Genomic DNA, 25,108 nt, shown 5'->3' on the forward strand with positions numbered 1-25,108 from the left:
ATACAAAGTCAAACTCGGAAAGTCTAACGAATATCTCCTACAACTTCACCACTGCAGTGATTTACCGACATATATATTGTATGCCGAGTCCGCTTAAGATTTAACGTCGAAGAATATTGCGTTTGAATTAAATCGTTCAATGAAAACAATTTATATTTATTTATTTATTTATTTATTTCTTTAATACATGGGATATACAATTTCACAGTTAGGATTCAAAACTCGAAATTACTTATAATATAAAATCAATATTAAAAAGTTTAAAAAATGAGACTAAAAATCTTACACACTAAAAAACAAACAAAATATAACAAGAACAAAATTCAACAATTCTCAATATACAAATCACAAAGCAAGAGATTTTTTTAACTGAGTTATACCAAACTTATATTGAAAATATCAAAAGCGATAACATTTAATAGCCCCATGTATCTATGGAATGGGTTGTGAATACCATAGGTTGTTCTGTGAAAAGGAATATTGAAAACATTGTGGTAACGTAGAGCTTGATGGTGAACATTAAAGTTAATGTGGCTTAACAGGTTTGGAAATCAATAAATCCATGTATCAATGAAATCAATGAAGAAATACTTGCAATTTCTAGTTACGAAACCAAGAAGGTTAGATGCCAATATTGAAATAGAGTTTAGGTGGTCACAGAAAGTAAGATTCTCATCGAAAATAACACCCAAATCCCGAATAGAAGAAACATAATTCAGTGGCTGATTGTTAATAGTATATAGCTTGTTCCAATTATATTGACTATACGAGAAAAACTTATAAAACAACATTTTTTTACATTTAAGTGGAGTTTGTTTTGATTGCACCAATTTTGTAGTCAATCTAAGTCATCTTGTAACAAGGGTTGATCTTTTAAGCTATCTTCTTTCTTCTTAGAGTGCTATATCCCTACGGAACGTCGGCGACTACCATGCTTATAATATTTTTATACTGATCTCGGTCTTGCGCCACGTGTAGCAATTGGTCCGCTGTCAAACCCGTCCACTGCCGCAAATTCCTCAACCAAGAGAGTTTCTTCCGTCCTATCCATTTCTTTCCTTCGATTTTACCGTTGAGAATTAGCCGAAGGAACTCATATCTTGGTCCTCTGATTATATGTCCAAGATATTCTAGTTTACGCCTCTTAATAATATTTAATAGAGTTCGTTGATGTCCCATTCTTCGAAGAAGTTCTTCGTTTCTGGTTCTGCTAGTCCATGGAATTTTTAGTATCCTTCGATACAACCACATCTCAAACGCCTCGATTTTATTCATGATATCGGCGTTTAAAGTCCAAGTTTCACATCCATACAAAAGTACAGACCACACGTAACATCTTGTAAACTTTTCACGGATTTCCAAGTTTAATGAGTTATTGGATAATAGAGGCTTGAATTTTTTAAATGAGTTTCTTGCCTGTTCAATTCTACATCGAATTTCGAAGGATGGATCTAGATTTTGGGTAATCCAACATCCAAGGTATTTGAATCTCTGAACTCTCTGCAGCGGTTGTTGGTTTAATATCAGTTGGGTTGCGCCGATATCCACTTTACTGGTCACCATGTATTTAGTTTTATCGATATTTATCGACAGTCCCCAATTTGTGCATTCCATGTCAACTCTATTGATTAGTTCCTGCAGATCGTCGATGTTTTCAGCTAGAATCACAGTATCGTCGGCGTACCGTATATTGTTAATTATTTCTCCTCCTATGATAATTCCTTTTTGATCTTTTAAAGCTTCCCTAAATAGATTCTCAGAATACACGTTAAAGAGGGTGGGAGATAGTATACAGCCTTGTCTTACGCCTCGTTCAATACTGATTGGCTTTGATTCTCTGTTGTTGGTATTAATAATGGCTGTTTGGTTCCAGTAAAGTTTGGCAATAAGTTTGATGTCTTTCTTATCTAGTTGGATGCTCTGCAAGGCGGTAATTAGTCTGGTATGCTGGACGCGATCAAATGCCTTTTCAAAATCAATGAAGCACATATATACGGGTTTTCTTACCTCCCAACATCGTTGAAGGAGTGTTTGCATAGAAAATAGTGCTTCTCTAGTTCCAAGGCATCTCCGGAACCCGAACTGCTCTTGACTAATTATTTCTTCGCACTTGTTGTTAATTCGATTTAGAAGAATATGCAACAGTATTTTAACGGCATGGCTCATTAAACTAATGAGTCTACAGTCGCTACATTTCTTAACGTTTGGTTTCTTAGGTAGAGGAATAAAGATCGATTTTAACCAGTCCGATGGAATTTCACTGGTATCATATATTTGATTGAAAAGTACAGTGAGTTCCTTTATATTGTCATTTGAGAGTAATTTTAGCCATTCGCTGTATATTTGATCTGGTCCACTGGCTTTGTTGTTTTTGGCTTGGTGTATGGCTTTTTCCACTTCAGCTTTTAAGATTGATGGTCCTGTATTTGCACTTAAGTTAGGTAGTGATCCTCGATCATCCTTAAATAATGCTTTATTAAGCTATCTATAACTTTCTAAAATTTCAAGTCATCTGCCAACATTAGACATCTGCTATTTAGGAACAGGAAGTGATGTCGTTAACAAAGATATTAAAAAGAAGTGGAGAAGTGTGGCCTCCTTGAAGAACTCCAGATATTACTGAGATACTAGAGTTTTTAATCCATACAACAAACCTGACATTAAAGCCTACATTAATTAATTTACCCAAAAGTATTTGGTGATCTACACGATCAAATGCTTTGGAAAAATCTGTGTATATTGCATCTACCTGTTTACGGTCTTCCATATGAGATAATATATCAGATCGATAGCAAACCAAGTTTGTTGCAGTGGATTTTTTGCTGTGACAACCATGTTGTGATTGAGATATTAAGCCTTTCTATAACCAAGAAAGTTGCTTAGCTATAAGATAGTCGAAGAGCTTATAGATTGCAGATTGTATACAAATGCTACGATAATTTTCAATGTTGTGTTACTGACCATTTTTAAATATAGGAACAACATAACTTTCTTTCCATGAAAAAGGAAACATAGAGCTTTCCAGAGATCTATTAAACAATATAAGAAATGGCATTATTAAATAAGGCACTCCATCTGAACCAGCAGTAAGCTTATTGGGCAGCTCATTTATGTCATTAAAAATATCAGTGATGGTAATCTTAGAAGGACAAATATTTGTACTAAAGTTGCTATTTAATGGATGGATAGTCACGTAAAGGTTGTTGTTATTTGGTGAATACACAGTTTGGAAGAAGTTCATAAGTAAATTAGTTATGTCTTGACCATTTGTTGCAAATTGGACTTGATAAAATAAGGAGTTAGGTAGGTTATGACTAGATTGCTTATCATTGATGTACTTCCAAAATGATTTGGATCATTTCTTAGGCCAGTATCTATACCTTTAATATAGTTGCCAGAAGTAAAAGGAGAGAAGTTAGAAGTTTTTGTGTAAACTATTATGGTTTTCTTAACTTCTGGTTTATCCCTTGTTATCAAGATGATAAAACATATTGAGCTGACACAGTGTCCCTCCATTCCATGGTCTCATATGAAGCAGTTGATCCAGTTATTCGTCAGTAAATGCACCTGCATAGACTACAATCAAAGTATATGGTGAAAACAACCATCATTTACTGTAAGTCAGTTTTATTATTTTTGTTCTCTGCTAAAGAAGATTAACAAAAGTTGAAATTTTCTTAATGTACCCTTCAAAGTACCCAGTGATCAATGAAGTGTTAAAAAGATCTATCTATCAGTGTAACAGGGCTATATTTTTTATTTTCTTGCAGTCTAGAACTTTACTAATCATTTTTATTTTAAACAACATCTATTATAGAGAACATTTTCAAACCGAATATTTACCTGGAAATTAAGAGAAATAATGATTCAGTTATTATATAGATGCTTGGCATAACGGTGAGAGATAGGGTAAACAACGAGGAGATACGTAGAAGGTCACAGGTGGATGATATTTTCAAACGCATTGCAAAACTTAAATGGAGATTCTTGAATGGACTTCAAGAAGTGATAAACGTAGCCGTGGCAGACCACCTGCCAGATGGTCAGAGGATATCAAGAGAATCTCGAGGAATTTGGTTACAACAGCACAGGACAGAAATAATTGGAAAAACCTTGAGGAGGCCTATGCCCGACAATGAACGCAAACAGAGGGTGTATGTAACGCCAACAACTACGTCATATAAGCCACTATTTATAAAAGCTAACATCTTAACTCTTCCTAGACTATATATTTTACATCTAATAATAAACATTCCTTAGGAACGCGGAACTAGATCCACATAACACACGCCGAAAGGATAACATACATAAGCCTTTTTCCCGCCTGGGAGTCGCACAGCATGCTCCTAGCTACATTGGGATCATGTAGTAATAAGTTCAGTGACATGTCGGTGACACATAAAATGCATCTTCTTGGCACTATTAAATAGCTAATCTTAGCCATCTAGTTAGCCATGCTTGTTACAGTATTGAAGAATTTTTAAATTTTTAATTTATGTCTTGTAAATTATTTTTTTTAATGTAATTTTTAATGTACTTACTAAACTTTTAATGTGTGTATACTGTTACGATAAATATCATGGCCTACAAAACTGTAAATATATTATGACTAATTCTGTTTTTGTTGTAGAAATTTCGGCGAAGCATCTAGACCCAAATTATGATGAATCATCCGACTCGAGGTTTCCAGGTAGGCCGAATAAGACCGGTCTGAGCTTCTGGTTACTTCGATGGGAGATCGTCGCTTCGCCGTTGTTCTCGAATAGCGGGATTTTATATTTATAGAGGAATTTTGTTATGAGGAGGGTCAGTTAATTTTGAAGAAGATTCGCGGTCGCGATTTTAATTATCGTGCTTTTTAATGAATTAAAATAAGAACAATATAATAAATTAGTAAAGAATTAATAAATAAAATAGAACAAAATATAAATAATTATAAATAAATAAAGACATTACAATACATTCGAATAACATATAATATTTTTTTTGCCTAGTCAGATAAATTTGTGTAATGCTGTATACATTGTATAAATTTCTAGACGAATAAATTCTTTCTATCTATCTATCTATGACAAAATTCATTTTTAGACACAAATCTACTTTACACAATTCGCTTTTTCTATTTTCATTCATCTTTATCAATTTCAATATAATTTATTCAGCAATCAGCATATTATTTGAATTCGTTTGACCATCTGTGGTCTTCTTCCCCTTTAAGTTTTTATTGTTCAGAATTAATTACTGACGAAATAAAAAGATTTTAATTATAAACTGTAATTTTTTATTGTCGTAAGTATCATAAAAATGAAAACATTCATAAAATTTATTGTTCCCTCAAATTTAATGTGGGTACATACAGGTCCGAAATCCAAATAAACAAGTTATAAAAAGTGAGCTACGATATCGATAAAAGCATAATACGTCTGTATAAACTTCGCTCGTCCAATATTGGCCAAAAGCTTTCGGTAGCTGGATCCCATAAATCCAAATGGGCTTATTTGGACTTATGTATATAGGGATTTGGATTTGGACTACTGTAAGGACTTATATAATAAAACCTTGTTATCCAAGGATAATTTTGATTTGCGGCCAACGAGCCAATGCCTATAAGTCCAAGCTGTTTGCGTTTGGAGAATATTTGTTTTTTCCAAGTTAGACGGCGATCTAAATGCATGCCGAGATATTTCACATCTTCGGATTGAGGAAGTTTACAAATTTCAACATAAGGAGGACATGTACCTGTGTGGGATGCCATAATAGCAGTATCATCTGCGTAAGTTGCTAATGTAGTTGTTGGAATATCCGCTGTATACAAGAGATTATATTATTGGGCCAAGGAAGCTGCCTTGCGGGACGTCTAAATATATAGGATATATTTCAGTGTACTCGGTTCCTCGTTTCACCAGAAAGTGTCTATTTGCCAGGTATTCTCCGTTCATAAATTGTTGAGAGCACGAAATGTGCCTCAAACTCATAAAACGGTCGTAAACCATAGGCGTTCCTGAGGTGTTTATTCATTAAATAATAATATAATATTTTTTAATACTGTTATATATATATAATAATATTTTAATACTAATATATTTAGAAAAAAAAAAAAAAACAATTAAAACTTTCACGGCTAATGTTATGTAATTATATTATATTAATAAAAATAAGAATTTAACCATTAACAATTTTGTAAATAAGAATACCTTATCTCTTTGGATATTTCAATATTAATCTTCGCGTTTAATCACTTTACTAGAAAACCTGGAATTCATATCCGAAGGTACTATTCGTTGCAAGATAATTAGGATGGAATTCCCCAGATTTTTAATAATATAATGGGTATGCTTTGGCCACGTGCCTCGTTTGTTCAGTTTATATTCGAAACTTAACTTAAAAGGGTGAAGTTATTACGAACGAAAACAATTTTTTTGTTTAGTACGTTTTTGATAGCATGTAATTTACGGCTCGTCGGTGTGTCCGCGTCTACGGCAGTAATTAGCGTCTCGAATATTTCTTTTGCGAATTATATGCAGTGCGTGAGTGATTTTTTATTCCATATACCTACGAACATATACGTACCTTTCGCTCGTGCTCGTTTTGTTGGATTATTTGTGATGGCTTCATCATCAACATCATCAAGTTTTACACCGGTACTGTTGCGTACAGTCAGTAAGTCTGTCTATTCACCAAGAGAGAAGACTATTGTCCTGAATGTTCACAATGCTCTGGTTTCTCAGAATCCCACAAACACTGTACGCAACATAGTCGAAAGTTGTGCCAACATGACTGGCGTAGGAGAGTCAACTATATATAGGTTCCTATCAGAAAGAAAAAAACACGGTATAGCTAACCCAAACACAAACGAACACTTAAAGAGAGGGAAAAAGCCTATTGAAATTGATGAATTTGCCAAAAATGGTATTCGAAGGAAAATTCATGGATTTTTTTTCAAAAAAGAAATACCAAACCTAAACAAAATTTTACAAGAAGTTAGAGACGCCCCGGATTTGTCTCATATCGGACGAACTAAATTGTGGCAAGTTTTAAAAGAATTAAATTTCCGGTGGGAGAAATCAGACCGAAAATCACTTTTGATTGACCGGGAGGAGATAATATGTTGGAGAAGAAATTATCTAAGATCCATACGAAAATTCCGGGCTGAAGGAAGGCCCATCTTCTACCAGGATGAAACGTGGGTAAACTCAGGTCATACTCTAAAAAAAATTTGGTCAGATAAAAACATATTAAGCTCCAGGCAAGCCTTTATGGAAGGTTGGTCTACTGGTATCTCCCCACCCTCTGGTAAAGGCAGTAGATTAATAATTTCTCACATTGGCAGTGAAAAAGGATTTGTTAAGCATGGTTTGTTGGAATTTCAGTCCAAAAGCACAAAAGACTATCACGAGGAGATGACAGCTGATGTTTTCGAAGAGTATTTTGAGCAGATGATTGAACACATACCACCAAATTCAATTATAGTATTAGATAATGCCCCTTATCATTCACGACTAGTAGAAAGACTTCCAACGACTGCGTGGAAGAAACAGGATATTCTTGACTGGCTGCGGAATAAGTATCTGCCTTACGAAGATGGAATGGTAAAAGCAGAACTTCTAAAAATTGCCCGGCAACACAAATCTAAGTTCAAGGAATACGTAGTTGACAAAATGGCGGAAAGGCGAAACATTACAGTCCTTAGACTTCCACCCTACCACTGCGAAATAAATCCAATTGAACTCATTTGGGCACAAATGAAAAGTTATATGACTAGAACAAATACGTTATATAAAATACAAGCTGTACGTGAATTGTTATATGAGTCTTTACAACATATTACAGAACAAAACTGGAAAGATGCAGTAAGGCATGTAATAGAAGAAGAACAAAAAATGTGGGATCTTGATAACATAATTGATGCGACCGTAGAGACACAACCGCTAATTATTAACCCTCAAGATGACTCGGATTCCGAAGTTGATCCTATTTATTTTGAATTTGAATAGTTTGCTAATCGTAATTATATAAGGTAAGTAATAATAGTTGTAATCGTAAGGTATTAAAGGGGAAAGGCGCAAAATGTCGCCTGTCAAAATGTTCAATGTGTTTTAAATGTATCCATTTTTTTTTCAAATCCTGAGAAAACTAAACAGCATTTTTGAAAAATTTAAAGGCAGAATGAAATATTTATTAGAATAAATAAAAAGTTTCTTTTGCATGCAAAAGTCTCTCTCAGTAATAATGTAATCTTTCAATCTGCGTTTAAATTTTTCAAAAATATTTATTAGTTTTCTACGGATTCGAAAATAATGGATACATTTAAAACACATTGGAAATTATGCCAGGCGACATTTGGCGCCTTTCTCCTTAATTAAATAAAAGTATCTTTTACAAATGGCAAGAAACTTTTTATTTTTGAATAAAATAAAGAAGTTTTATTAAAAAATACAATTTACATAAGTACAATTTAAAAAATATATTTATTTAGTTCAAAAAAATGTTTCAATCATATACTCTACAACACTGGTGTAACACATCTGTAACCATTCAAAATACCCTCGTAATAGGATTATAAGGTATTGTATTCCTTCAGATACAAGGTGGGTTAGTCGAAAACATCTTAAACCGTGAGTTTCAGGTTGGTTTTTACTATTATATCGTATTACCTATCCTCTCTGTATTTCAGCTCTCTAATTAGGGTTAAACTTGTAGTGAGCTATCGACAAATTGTGAACCGTGTATAGGATTTTAAGAGCTGGAAATGACGAGAGCTTGGGAGCTTCTTTAGTTTTAGTTGCAGTCCTGCGTGACGAACCTTATTGAATGCCTGAGATACTTCAAGGAAAGCAGCTGAGCAATATCTTTTGGATATTACAATTTTACGGAAACCAAATTGATGTTCTGCAATTATTTTATCTTTGTCTAATAATATTTTTAGTTTTTCACGTAAATCTTCTTAAATACTTTGCCGAGCATAGTCAGAAGACTTATAGGTCGGTAGGCTCACAAAATAATTCAAAACCGTTTAAAACAATGTCAGTTTTTTGTCGATAGTTTCATATTATATTTTTGACTAACAAGTAAAATATGTATATACCTACTGAGTTTTATAATTTGTTTTCATCGTCTTGGATTAAAAATTACCAACTGCGAATAATAGGGTATTTAAATAGGTATTAACCTATCATACATTTGATTTAAAAATAATACAATGAGTCTAGGTCAGTGTCCCCATTAAAGAATTTCTTAATTAGGAAAACCCTATTTTGTCTAATCGGTCGATTATATTATTAATACCTTCAATAAAACAATGTTTTACACTGTTTTCGGGAGAAAAACAATAAAAAATCAAATTCTAATAAAGTGACCAATAATATTTAACTAGATTTTGGCGTAAGACTAATAACATCAATTAAAGGTTATTAGTTGGTCTGACGAAAGTACTTTTAAACTAATTTAGAAACCATTTATTGATCGCCGATAACAAATTAATGGGTATAAATCTCAACGGCACCTTAATAGGTGGAATTTCGCTAATGGTTGAAGTCATTACCTTTGTGACCTTACAAATAAATGTAATTTTACTATATAGAAATCGCAAGGTTAATTAACCCTTAATAAGACATGGGATATAAGGAGAATTAATTTGTTTGTTTATATACTTTTGGTATCTAAAGGAGGTAAATAAAACATATTTTTGTTGAAATATAAAATAATTTGAAAAAGTAATAAAAAAATAGTGGTGGGAACTATTTTTCCGTTGTTCTTTAAAAAAATTTTGTAGGTGGGAAATTAATTACCCTTATACAGTTTGTGAAACAATTTATTAATTCAAAAATACAAAAATGCATATATGGGTGACAAAACTAATTTAGGTCTCAACTGCAGCAGTGTGGAATGATTTAAAACATTGTTTTGGGCATAAAGCTACTTGACAATAACTACATATAATGTTCGTTCGTTTTCTTCTTTTTTTGTTGAGCAAAATCTGCATCTTTTATAATTTTTTTGAACAGCTGGTAAATGTGGTCCTACATTTCTCAGCCGAATTTCGTCTGGAACACCAAAGTTGCCCGTTTTTTTATTTTTAATAATCACAGGTCGAGATGCCTTTACTGTAAAGTCACCTATGAGAGCTCTTCCAAGGCGAAGCCTAAAATCCTTGGGAGAAGTATTTTTTTGATCATGAATTCTTGTGTACATAATATATGCATTAATTACACTTGCATCTAAAAGAAAGAAGAACAATCTCATCCACGATTTTCTAGACTTCCTGCTTATGGGATATGATGCCCTAAAGTGGTCAAAGTGATCAACTCCTCCCATGTTTAGTGTATAATCTGCAATAACTTTTGGGCACACTATATCTTTCTTTGTGCCATCTCTTTGTGTACGTTTTATCATGGTTACTTCATGTGGTTGATTAGCAGTTGTAATAACCGTGACTTCTTTGGTATCCAACCACTTTATTGCTGTTATAGGGCCACTGCTCAAACAATAGAATTCATTCTTTCGAAGTTTTTCATTTTTGGTTTGCTTTTTCCTCATGAAATCGGGCAAACCTTTGCGATTAGGTCTAACTGTACCTATAGCATACAGCTGTTTAGCATATAAATCTTGGCATAATTCAGTTACAACCTTGTATCCCAAGCCATCATTTTCAATGCCTTCAGTTTTTCCAGTATAGATAATAAACTGGTACAGATACCCAGTAATAGCATCACACTTTGCCCAAATTTTATAACCACGCTTAATCGGCTTCTTGGGCATATACTGTTTGATAGAACTACGTCCTTTAAGTTTCACCATACATTCATCAATAGAAAATCGACTTCCAGGTTTGGCTTGTTCTTTGAAAACTTCATTTAGTCTATCTATAAATGGTCTTATCTTATACAGTATATCAAAGTTAGGTGAACCTCTCTCTGCAGCTGCTGAATTGTCATTTAGATGGATATTTTCTATTAATTTTTTGAACCTGGTTATTGTAAAAGCTTTGGAGATAACAGGATTATTATAAAAAGGATCACTTGACCAATATAAATCTTTGTCTGGTACAGGGTGCAGTCCCATTAAAATAAAAACACCCAACAATGCCCTCATTTCTTCTTGGCTAGTGTTTTTGTAATTTTTGGTGTCTTTTTGTACAGCATATAAATTCGTTTGAGCAACAATTTGTTCTATTAGATCACAAGGGAAGAAATTCTCAAAATAAAATATTGGTTGACTTTTATGGGTGAATTGAACATTTGACTGTAACACAGGCTCAAATTTTGGTATTTCTGGAACATCTGTTTCAGAGGTCCATTGTCCAGTAAAATTAGTTAGCGTAACCACTGGACTCTGTTCTACCAAAATACTTTGATTTTCTTGTGGGTCATTCTCAGATGTTCTTTCAGTTGTGGAATTTACATCAACGGTTGTAGAAGGAACAATTTCATCAGATTCACCAAGCAATTGCCCAATTCTGCTATCAATAACATCTCCATCGGACTTACCGCAAACAGAAGTAGATGGGGATGGTATAAAAATATCATCATCGTCATGTGTCGAGATCAACATCAGACCAATCTTCTTCTAAGGCAGCAAGGAGTTCACGTTCTGATAATCCCCTTCTTGAATTCATAATCCTAAAATATAACAGAAATTTTAATGTTTCTGGTGCATGACTTTTGCGTTTTTTTTATGGAATTGGATAAGGGGAATAATTTTCCCACCAACTTCAAAGACAAAAATAACTATCTTTTCATAAATTTGTATAACAAATTACAATGTATTTAGCTTGACCAAACAATATATATATCAATAATACAATAACTTTGTACTTACCAGAATTTTTGGAGCCGATTCACCAAATAATTTGCAAAATTGTAACAAAAATCAACTTTTAGCGGCAAGAAATATCATAACCTATGAAAATCTAGTTGTCGATTGTCAACTAAAAATCAGATCCATGGAATAACTGTCAGAATAGTTGGTGTATTTATCCATGAAATGAATACGTAATATCACAAAATTCAACATTCTGTGTATTGACAGCGACAATCGAAATTTGGCGCCAAAGTAAAGTGGGAAATATGTTCCCGTTATCTTATTAAGGGTTAAAGGTAAAATACTACTAAAAAGTTCTAATTATATCAAATATGATACTTACAAATGAAAGTAAAAACAACTGGTGAAATACTATTAAAAAAAAAAAGGATTTGAATTTCTCTCTCTTTCTTTTTTTGCAAAGTGTATCTGCAGATTATTCAAACTCTATATTGAAATTAATCGGCAAAGCTACGGATCAACGATTCACTGTCAACTCAACAAATGCAAATAACAAGAGTTGTACGACAGGGTTTTATTGTATCTCCTCTACTATTCAATGTGTACATTGACGAGATATTCCAGATAGTGATTACATATAAACAATATGCCGATAATACTGCCATACTCGCAGATAAGTTAAAGAATTCTATTTGTCAATAGAAAAGGTATTTGTCCTATGAATCAATATTAATTCAACAAAGTGTAGGATAATATTAACAGGCAACATAACCAGGCCCAAATGCTAGCAGGGAATAAACCTTTGGAAAGACTTGACAAGTTCAAATACCTTGGATGCACTATAAATGACAGAATGTCATGTAAAAATAAAAATAAGAACAGCGATGGCAAGCTTAGCCATGGTTAATCTCCAAAAATACTTGTGCCGGATTGCTGTATCCGTTTCCGAGAAACCGTGGGTATACTAACTTTGCGATAAAGCTAGCATAGCCATACCTACATCCCGGCAAGGAAAAGGGATACAGGGCCCATCTTGGAGGCATATTTTATTGATAATTAATTGCTGTTGATTGGTGTATTAACCAATCCCCAAAAGCTATCCCATCATCCCCTAGCTCAAAACGCACCCACGGAAAACCAAAATATCAGTCAAAAAACGAATAGCAAGGAAATGATTGCTAATTTATTGCTGAAGTTTTACGCCAAGAAACAATTTATTGCTGCAACCATTTCCGAGAAACAATGATTATGCTAATTTTACGGTAAAGCTTGCATAGTAGCTATATCTTGGCACTGAATGGGGTTACAGGGCCCATCTTGGCGACATATTTTATTGCTAATTAATTGCTGCTGATTGGTACATTCGCATTGGTACCACATCTCCAAAAATTCCCTCACTATCCCCTGGCGCAAAACTCATTCCCAAAAAATCTCGATTTTTCCGGGGGAGGTGGATCTTATTCTATCGACTACTATATACACCCAAAGACTATACAGCTCTTCCTTGACTCGCCACTGATATGCCTACAAAATTTCATTAAATTCTAAGTTTTTTTTTTAAGTGATTGCATCAGAAAGAAAATACTCGAAATCAGGCTGAATCGGACTTACGATACGCTTAGAAGAATAAGTTAATCATTGCTTATTCATTAAATTCACTTTAAAATGTTACATTTTTCAATTTATATTAAGAATTAATATTAACTATAGAATTTTGAAACATTTTTAGTCAATAAATAATTTAAAAATTATTCATAGATAAAAAAATGAAATAATTTAATAAACAAGTTCAAGCACACCAACAAATAATGTACCATTATACTCGGATACCAGGTACTTTGTCACTACTCGGCGTTAGTGCGAGGCAGAATATAATAGTGGTGGCTGCGGTACGAGTCGAGCGCGAAATGTTAACAATTAAAAACATGGGTGCAATAATATAATTTTGAAAAACACATAGAAATCTCGTACATGGATATTTAAACTTTACGTTAAGTACTTTCTAAATGGCATTTCGACTTTTTCAAAATTCAAACGCTTATAATAATTCGACAACGATCAACTTTAAGAAAACTTACTACGGACTTTTTTGTTCAGAATCACCTTTTGTCCCGGGCGAAAAAGTTAATTTTTGAAATTTGTATGAAAAAATTGTTTAAAAAATCTCGACCAAAGTGGTCCGTGGTTTCTTGTGGATTTAATATTAGGGACTAATTTTTGATAAGCTTGTGCAAAGAAACACGAGTCCGAATATTTTTTTAACTTTTAATCGGCTACGACTCGCCACAACTTGATCATGTCTGGACTTGTACAAATAACCCCACACCGTGAGTATAGATTTTAAGAAATTTTTAAATAAATCAGTACGCTGCACTTTGTTTAATATTTTTATACATTTTTCCCACCAATCACTACGTTTCTCATGACAGCAGTCAACGCAGCTAATCTATGCCTTGTGAAAACTTGGATGTTATATTAAGCTGCAGTCACAGTAGCACGAAACTCAAATAAAATACAATATGCCACCAAGATGGGCTCTGTAGTCTTATTCATTGCCAAAATATAGCTACGGCTATGATAGCTTTACCGTAAAGTTAACAAAATCATTGTTTCTCGGAAAAGGTTGCAGCAATAAATTGTTTGTTGGCATAAAACTTTGGGGTAGCTTTTGGCAATTGGTTAATATACCAATCAACAGAAATTAATTAAAAGGTAAAAGAAATAATAAGTTAGACTTACTCACAATCAATTTAATTTAACTAATCGGACGACCGGTTTCGCTTTCTATAATATGCAAAGCATCTTCAGGTCACGATACAAAGTTAAAATGCTGAAAATAATAATCCCATATTAGGGTGTTGTCTAATAAAGATAAAAACAAAGATAAAAACATAGGTAGGTGATATAAATTATATAAATTACAGTAATTATGCCAATATTACATGTCTGTGGTTTTATAAATGAATAAAAAGTTTAAGCAGACAAGGTACGACCCACAAATTGGTAACATAGTCTATTAAACTGTAATGAATTAATAAATAAACCAATAAATAAACATTACTTACATGCCGGTACTCTATTAGTTGATGGTTGAAAGAACATGGTTCAAACTATCTTGGATTGTAGATTGGAGAGCTCAGGTCAACTATTGTTGACTCCGTTTATTGTTAAATACTGTTAAATATTGTTAAACTGTTCCCCGTTTATTGTTAAATAATTGTTAAATAATTACAATAGTTGACCTGAGCTCTCCAATCTACAATCCAAGATAGTTTGAACCATGTTCTTTCAACCATCAACTAATAGAGTACCGGCATGTAAGTAATGTTTATTTATTGGTTTATTTATTAATTCATTACAGTTTAATAGACTATGTTACCAATTTGTGGGTCGTACCTTGTCTGCTTAAACTTTTTATTCATTTATAAAACCACAGACATGTAATATTGGCATAATTACTGTAATTTATATAATTTATATCACCTACCTATGTTTTTATCTTTGTTTTTATCTTTATTAGACAACACCCTAATATGGGATTATTATTTTCAGCATTTTAACTTTGTATCGTGACCTGAAGATGCTTTGCATATTATAGAAAGCGAAACCGGTCGTCCGATTAGTTAAATTAAATTGATTGTGAGTAAGTCTAACTTATTATTTCTTTTACCTTTTGAAATGGACTCACACAAGCAACACATTCATGATTAGAAATTAATTAATAATAAAATATGCCGTCAAGATGGGCTCTGTGCCTCTTTTTCCTTGACGAGATATGGTTATGGCTATACTAGCTTTACCGTAAAGCTAGCATACCCACTGTTTCTTGGAAACGGCTATAGTAATAAATGTTTTCTTTCAATGAACGGAAATGACGCATACAACAGAGAAAATGCTTAACATAACCGAAATGGATTTCTGGCGACGTTAAGCTGAAAAGTCAAGTCGACAAAGAGTAACAAACGACCGCATATGCGAAATCATGGGTATATTAGCAGACGATGTTAAAACAAAGCAGTCAATCTGGTTTGGCCATGTACAGAGAATGACTGAGGAGCGACTACCGAAACGATGTTTAAAATGGAAATCCCATGGAAGGTGAAAGAGAGGAAGACCTATACGGAGTTGGCGAGAGGGTATCGAAAGATGCGGAAGACATCTGGAAGAACATCTATGGGAAGATAAGGACCAATGGAGACTAGTGCTATGAAATAGGAGTCGGAAGACGACGTATGGCGTATATATATATATATATATATATATATATATATATATATATATATATATATATACACTCGAGTGCAAAACAATCGACTCAAAAGTGATATTTGAGATTACACCTTCTGTTTCAATGTAAGAAGTATGAAAATAAAAAGATGTAATGTGCGAACAATAACTTTATTAAAAAACTGCTATTGCATTATTTGGAAGACGCATTATGAAAACAATATGCAATACGAACAAAGTTCCTTAAATATTAATCATTGGAACTAACGCAAGAAAGACGTTATGAACAGAAAAATCATCAATTAAAAAATGAATTTCTTTATTTTTCAGTATTTAATATTACCACCCCTACTCCTAATTACACTTTCCAATCGATTTCGCATGGATCGGATAACTTTTATAATAAATTCTTGAGGCATTGCTTCCCATTCATCCTTAAGTTCAGCTCTCGATTCCATTATTCTTCTTGGTGCATAATTTATATCCTGGACACATCGTTTAAGCTCATCCCAAACATGCTCTATTGGATCGGTAGGTATACCGATCTCAGTCAGATAGGTGGTGGTGACTCGTGAGGTATGGCATCGTGCCTTATCTTGCATTAAAATAATGGCATCACCAATAAATCTCGCGTATGGAACCATATGTTTCTCCAAAATGTCTCTGATATAACGATCCGCCGTTAAAACTCCTCAACGTCCTCCACCAGGCACGAAAACTAACTCGGTTTTTTCATCCATGGAAATGCCTACCCAAAACATACAAGAACCGTCTCCATATGACACAATTTCTCGTATACAACATTGAGCAAATTGCTTTCCTGGTATAGACTCGACGCCTCTTGTCGTTGCCATGTAGGTATTCCTTCTTTCGTCGGAGAATAATACCTGACTCCATTGATAGTCGTCCCAATCCAGATGTTCTCGAGCAAATTCTAATCGCCTTTTCTTCTGGACTGCAGTTAGCTTTTGACTCGTAGCTGCTCTTTTTGATGTCAGATTAAATGATGGCAGATGTCAGTTAAATGTCGATTTCTCAGGGATTTCGATACAAGAAATCGATCGTCTCTCTCCGTTGTTATTCGTTTACGACCTCCTCCTTAGTGGCGGACATATTCACCAGTATCTTGCTACCGACAATACACTCGGGACACAGCAGATTTGCTTAAATTTAGTCGATTTGCCACGGCCCTCTGACTCAGGCCTTCTCACAATAATCCTACTGCTTGAGCTGCTTTGACGGATGTGGTATCCATTTGCAATGCAGTTGCGAACTTAGAGACTGATGTATTAGTGAGTTGCTATGGAAATTGATAAGTACGATTAACTACTAATTGATTTCCTAACTTAGCTGCACCGTACTGAAGACAACCAATAGTCAGAAATACGTATATACGGTTGCCTTCCGTCAATATACCTATTTTGTTTTTTTGACTTAGTGTTTTGCGAGACATGCCATTACAATTTACTTTTATTATTCATTAGCATTAACCTCTTCTATTTGTTTGAAACGTTTTAGTGTTTGGCTTTCCCTTCCTCAGGAAAATGCAGTTTCCTCTGTGGTTATTGTTAGTTGTTGCCCTGGAAACCATCAGAGTCTTCTAACTCTAATTCCACATTCCACAAATTAGTCGCATTGCCCCTGTAGTGATCCTTTCTCAAGTTAACATGCTCCTTTTCTAACTTGGCTGCAAAATACAGAAGACGACCAATAGTTACGTATTTATGGTTGCCTTCCATCGATATACTTATTTGGTTTTTTATTTTCTGGTTTACATTCTGGTATACATTCTCTGGCGAGACATGACATTACATTTTACTTTGTCATAAATATATATATATATATATATATATATATATATATATATATATATATATATATATATATATACAGTAGACTCCCTCTATAACGAGAACTGAAATGACAGACTAATTACCTCGTTATAAGCCGATCTCGTTATATCAGACAATCATAATACTGTGCATACATATGAATCTGTAGCTTTATAAACCATTAACTTCCTATAGTGGAGCCATTCGGAGCAATATAAGATGCTAATAAATATTGTTTGAATGGCGTTTTTGAAAAAAAGTTATTTACTTTTATTGTCAATGAAATACATTAAAACAAAAAAAAGAGTTGTTTACTTTTATTATCAATGATATACGTTAAAACAAAAAAGCTGTACTTATATTTTTTTCCAACTACATAATATATAAATCGTATTTTCAACGATAACATAAACTATTGCTTCTACAATTTTAAGAACTCTGTTATTTTTAACTGCTTTAAATGGTCCAGTGTCATTCTATCATATTTTCTAAAGATGTGAAACAGTTGTATTTATTCATTGTAAAGAAGTTTATTGCGGGCTGCAGTTAAGTTTATTGAGGGGCTGTTTGAAAAGGTATTTATTTATAGCCACGACCGGACTAAAAACGTAAAAAACACGTTTTTGGATCTTATTTTCTCTCGTTATAACCAAATTTGCCTCGCTATAGACGGTTATAGTTCAATAGAAATTTCACGGGACATCTAATGTATCTCGTTATAAGCGAAACCTCGTAATAACCGTGTTTGTTATAGAGGGAGTATACTGTATATATTAAATAAATTTATTTGCATATTACTTTTTTATAAAGTTAATGTTCCTAAATATATTACTTAAGTACAGTAAATAGTCACGAAAATATTTTAGTGTACTTTGGACTAGAAACGAAAACAAAAAGGTGCCAAAAATGCTACTGATTGAATTGGTGCGATGTCAAGATTACTCGAGATTATATAATTATAGTGATCACATTCATCAAAAATAATATTTTTGTGCAAATATTTATTTTTGTGCAAATATTTATTTTTGTGCAAATATTTAATTTTTTATGACTCTAAGGAAGTTTGGTTATTTTTCAATAAAAATACGTAAGTAATAAAAATTAATAATAATAATGTCATAAAATTTAATAAAAATAATGGAAAAATTAGTAACATATAAATCGTTACAAAATATTAGTTCCAGTGTCGGATTTAGTGAGTAAATAATCTTAAATAATAATCAATCCGTAATAAGGCTAGAGCACGTTCTTATTAATATTGTTAATGAAGAATAAGAACACATAGTTATTGACATATACGTTTATTATTATCCAGATTTAGCGACATGACTTACACTCCCTCTAAGGGGAAAATTCAAATTCAAAAGGATTGAGCTCTGGTGAGACTCTTTCCATGATATCGAGTTGTAGGTGGCTTGGTACGTCGGTGTGTCTCCCAAAAATTTTCGCACGCATCTGGACGTCGAAAGTAGCACAGCTTTCTGCATTATCTTATATAGATGTTTATTTAGACCCAGCTTTTTTTATGTTTTCTAGGAGGATCTTCGGAATGACGCCAGTGGTAGAAAGAATAATAGTTATCGTCTGGGTACTTTCCATTCTCCATTGTCTACTTATTTGTAGTATTGTTTATCTCGTTAGTTAATGTGCTACAGTTTCGTCTGTGAGCACAGTGCGATCTCAGTATAGCTTGTAGTTGTCATTCTCAAGCATACTCTCAGCAACGTGTTGATAATATGGGAGATGATGTGTTTGTCCCAGTTTAAAAGCTATCTCTTGACGAAGGATCTTCCCTACTGAGTCATGCTGTTCTTTATATTCGGTTGCAACAAATACCTGGCTTATTATTATCATTATTAATAATATTATTCTAATTTGTTAAACGAACGTCTTGTGGATTATTCAAATCGTCCTAAGTATGACTTAAGTAAAAGAAGAACAATGGAAAGAATAAAATAGAAGACTATGGTTAAAGAAAATTCAGATCTTCCTAATGGAGATGAACATAAAGAAGTGTTCTGTGATATTCTGGATATTGTCGAGGTTATTCTAACCTTATTTACAGTTTTTCCAGAAAAGATCTAATACCTCCAATATGGTACAATTGTTTAACCAAGAAAAATGTTTCCCTCTATGATCTAGTTACACAATTTCTTTCTTCTTAGGTTTTTTCCGTATTTGAGCAAGAGAAGGCGCTACATTAGTGCCTTGATTTTTCTGAAATTGTCAATTCGACTTAAGGTAAGTGGGAAAATAACAAACGTTGCATTATCCTGCCGCAGTAAAACTGTATTACATTCATTTTTATATCGTTTTTTACACCGATAAGCTCTTGCCTCAAAATTGTTTTTATGAAATCTGTCAACAATATCTAATCCTCAGCGCCATTTCTGACCGCAAAATTCCTTAGTTTACTCGGTTCGCTATTCCCAGTCCCAACTGTCAGTGAATTTAGTAATTATTTTTTTGCGAAGTTAGTTATTTTTTGACAGACTAAAAATGGCTGGAAATTACTATACGACCAAGCACACGTACTCATAGCCAATATTAATAGTAAACAAACTAAATAGTAAATAAAATAGAACTTTGCGAATTACCGACAATAAATATTTATTTATCTGCACCATATAATAAATAGTTATGTTAAATTATAACAACTAAAATATATATTTTTTAAATATTATATACTACCCAAAATTTGATGGGTTTAGTATACACTTCCACTATTTAGAATAATTCTTCTTTTTTTTAAGAAAGAAGTCTGCAATAGTAGCATACTTGAGCTATTAATACTGATAAGTAGGAATTGTTGTGTTGTAGGTAGGTTTCCGACAATGAATCTGTCAAAATATGCCCGAGCTAAGCGAATGGAGTATACTAGTTCGTTGCTAAGCAACTTTCAGAAAACAGTTCTTAATAATATTTTGAACCTAGGTCAAGAATATTCTAGGACAGTTTGGAGAAATTTGGATACTGGAACCTGCAATACGACTGACGCGTTTGGCGTTTCATTGTAGCTGTAGATTATAATATCGTAGTAGCTGTCAAGTATTATTTTATGTATTTTTTTATTTTATGTATTTTAACCTAATATTGAATTCGATTTAAGGAAAAATAGAATGTAAAAACACATTTCCGAACTTCAATGCTTATTGGCCTCGGCTGGCACCTCCGCTATAATCTGCATCGTAGTTCGGAAAATGTATTGTTTTTACTACTAGATTCACAATATACTATTGCGTAGCGAATAGGTTTGAAAAGCTAGTTTCGAAAAACATGCACATACTTCGCATAATGCATTTTTATGTAATGTGTAATTATTATTTATGTTTTACGAGCTACTTAAGTTTATGTTTCTAAATAAACGACAACAATATCATGCTAATTAGCGCGTTATATTTTTATTTGACATGTTTTTGTTTAACCCATGAATTAAACATCCTTATTAAAAAAAGGTTGTTTTTGGATATCATGTCGCAATTATCTAACTTCTTTAACGCGTCTCCCCCGGTCCACGACCCACAATTTGGGAAGCACTGACCTTTTGAACTCAGCAAAAATTGCAAATAACTCGAAAAGGAAGCTACAAATTACCAGGAGAGGAAAAGTATTTATTTCGATGAGATACACTTAAAAAAAATTTATTCTAAGCGATTCAGGAAATTGTTTTTGTTATGTTACTTATTTGTTAATAAAAATTTCCGGCCCAATTGGAAAAATATATATTTAAACTTAAAAAAATAAACAGAATCAAATAAAAAGGTTTCGTGCGGTAGAAATGCTAAAAAATTAAGTCGGTATTCCGTTTCTAAGAGTCTTTTTAAGGAAAAACCGCTCGCCTATTAGGGCCCTGAATGAAGAAATCTACTACTGGTCAATCTAATGTTTACACCAAATGTTTATTAAATTTAATATCTGATATCTAAGATATCTAAGAAGATCTAAGATATCTAAGAAACAGTATGTTTTTTGTACTATGTAGGTACATTATTAATTTATCGTGACTGAATGGATCAAGCAATCCAAAACCATTAAAAACTACTTATCGGAACTATTTGATAATATCCAAACATTTATATCGAATCTTAACATTTATAAAAACATTATGCATGTTAAAATAAGATAGGTATACAATTCGTATGTTTTTCTATTTAGAATTTTAAGTTTTAATAAGATCAAAAAAGCAACCGTTATGTGAAATGATTCCTAAAAAATTATCTAAACCTTTTGTTGCCTCAAATATCTGACGTAACTTTTGAAGAAGCTTACAATGGACTAATTTTTAATTTTTAAAAAATTATTTTAACTGTTTGACTTTTCTCTGTATATTTATACAAAATCCGTGTATTAAATTACTTAGTTTATTCAAATATTTCATATACAACCTGGAAAATTGTTAATGATATAATTTATTGTATATTCCCTAAGGGATAAAGGCATAAAAGCCATATAGGTAACAGCTGTACCTATGGCAAAATTAAAGATAAAAAAGTAGGAAAAAACATCACTAAATACATAAAATAACATAAATAGATATAACAGATACACATCCGAAAGAAATAATATTATTTTAATTTTAATTTTATTTTATTTTAAATTCAATTAAGCTTCAAAACGAAAAGGGATAACTAATGGTAAAAAGAAGAGCAACCTTGAACTCATGACAGTCCCTCCAAATTGGGAATAAATCAATATGCTCGAAATTAGGATCATTTGTAGATCTATGTACTGGAATTATGTAAAAAAATAAGAACAATTGGAATTCGATTGTAGTGGAATTTCCTTTTCTGTTTATTACCCAATCGATGACTATTACTTGGCAAAGGTCATGATTGTAGTTAGATCTTGTGTAGATGACCTATTTAATTATTTTAAATAAAATTTGTTAGTAGCTATTGTAGATAATCTTCCACACAATGTTTACAGAACTACTTCATACATAGGTATTTACTTAATAAAATTTTATATAGGTTTCATTTTGAAATATAGGTTAGGCACGGATTGTAAAAAGATTCGGAGATCATGTTCCAAAACAATTACAACACTATGTTCATAAATGTTAAAAAGGTTTTTGTACAAACAAAATAACTCACCAAAATCGATGAATTTTTTTATAGATAATGGTGAAGGGTTGAATTGTGAATAAAAGTCCAACATCTTGGCGATGTTTTGAAAACATTTCGGCGACACTTTCATTTTGAATAAAGTATTTAGAAATACACACTAAGATGGTTTAATAAGCACAACATTAGAACCACACTAAACTTACAATAACACTGATCTGACCTTGTCTGTATCTTCACTCTAAATAGTAAATTCACATGAATGGAAAAATCTTTTACCTATAAAAAACATTAAACGTCAAATGAATTAACGTATGGTGCCATCTATGTGGCGGCTATTAAAACTATGCCTAGTGAATATACAGTAAACTACATTGGAAGGCTCCACTGGAATCTCCTCTTATATCTTTGTGTTCAAATTTAAATCAGCTAGAAATAAATTGAACAGAACTTGAGCAAAATTAATTCTTGATTTTTAAGTTAAATAAAATAAATTAGTAAGTACTTACTTTGTGTAATCATAGATAATAAATTGATGCCAATAACTGACAATTAACAACGAAAAACTGCTGATAGAACGTTGTGAACTTCAAAATAATTCGAAAGAATTATTAATAATCATATTGAACGTTAAAAATCTAGGTAAACTAGAAATAATGCAAATATGCAATAATGCAAAAAATATAAATTAATGTACTTACCAATAGTTGCCCCTAGTGAGTGATTACAGGGCATCGGAGGGGTTTATGTATTTGCATATTGACTTATATAAATATATATATATATATATATATATATATATATATATATATATATATATATATATATATATGCATTCTTTTTATAAATCGTACCGTTGTTTCTTAAAACTTATATAAATGAAACGAACCAGTTGAGTATACAGTTAAGACTAACTTTATTTTGTTCCAAAAGTGAATACAATTTTGACAGTTTACAATTATAAGAAATGTAAACAGAAATGTGGACATATCTGTCCACATTTCTTATAAGCAATTAGGTATTATTTTCCAAAACATTATTTACTTCATGATTCCAGGACCTAGAAGACTGTTTAAGCCCATAAATAATCTTATTTCATTTTAAATATTTGTTATGTATATTTTTTCTTTTAAATGACCATTAAGACATGCAGTTTTAACATCTAAATGAGTGATATCCAAACTTACTTTTATAGAAAGTGAAAAAAGCAACGTTAAAGAAAAATGTCATTACTGACGCAAAAGGTTCTGTATAGTCTAGACTATAATTAATTATCTCTATGTTTTGTCAATGAAGCACCCACTTTATGAATATTTGTCACCTTTATGTTCCCACTATCCCTTTAGATTATTTTTCAATCAGATTTAAACCTTAAGTTTTCCTCTTAGTTTGAAGCCCTCTGGCAGATATCCCAGTCCGGGATTTTAGTGGGTCCAAAAGGGTGGTCAAAGTTCTGGAAGCGAAGATACTTAGGTCACCCGAGCTGACCCTCACACACTGCCCTATCATCATGGTGACGGTTCTGTTCAGGAGAATTAAAGAAATAAACTGCCATATTCCAAATCTATTTGACAGAACGAAGTCTGTCGGGTCCGCTAGTATCTCTCTAAAAACTTAATTTTCTTCTTTTTATATTATTAATGTCTATATAATATAGGTACCTACTCTCTAATAAAGATTTTAACGTAGAGTCGATATATATTTTAACAATATTTATGTATAAATGATGAATAAAGCAAACGAATAACCTGGCTTTAGCCTTTTCTTGTTTTTCTATTTCGGTTTTAGTTTCGTGTTAACACGTGGACAAACCTTTGGCACCGTAGACATGTAATTCACTGCCATTTTGAACCTTAACAATCACTAGTATACAACGTTTATCTATTTATCGACGGAAAAAATGGTCTGGGCCACCATAACCTTTTAAAACTTATAAATGAAACGAACTAGTTGAGTATACAGACTAACTTTATTTTGTTCCAAAAGTGAATACAACTGACAGTTTACATTGAACCAATCTTAACTTCCTGTAAATAACATATGGCGCTAATATTTAAATTTTTTTTAGTTGATATCAATATTTTAACATTGTTATGCCATTCTAACTCTACTCGACCTTTACATTAGGTAGAACATTACTATAATTTCAATCAGGTTTACTTTTTCTGAAATTATTTCATCTTCTCTAGTACCCACGCTATACCATCTATCTCTGAAAGTCCCTTT

General features: G+C 32.5%; 1 protein-coding gene across 2 annotated transcripts in view; it reads right to left on the minus strand.

Annotated features, from left to right (window-relative positions):
- The window catches only part of Pdk (pyruvate dehydrogenase kinase), a 115,958-nt gene extending 92,819 nt beyond the window's left edge, over nucleotides 1-23,139 (minus strand). For both annotated transcript variants that reach the window (XM_072531595.1, XM_072531594.1), the window contains exon 1: nucleotides 22,913-23,139. In XM_072531595.1, coding sequence (XP_072387696.1) covers nucleotides 22,913-23,015 — 103 coding nt within the window. In that variant the 5' untranslated portion in view covers nucleotides 23,016-23,139. The remainder of the gene's footprint in view (nucleotides 1-22,912) is intronic.
- Between the last annotated feature and the right edge of the window lie 1,969 nt (nucleotides 23,140-25,108).

Source organism: Diabrotica undecimpunctata, chromosome 5, assembly GCF_040954645.1.
Source record: "Diabrotica undecimpunctata isolate CICGRU chromosome 5, icDiaUnde3, whole genome shotgun sequence".
Classification (NCBI taxonomy): Eukaryota; Metazoa; Arthropoda; class Insecta; order Coleoptera; family Chrysomelidae; genus Diabrotica; species Diabrotica undecimpunctata.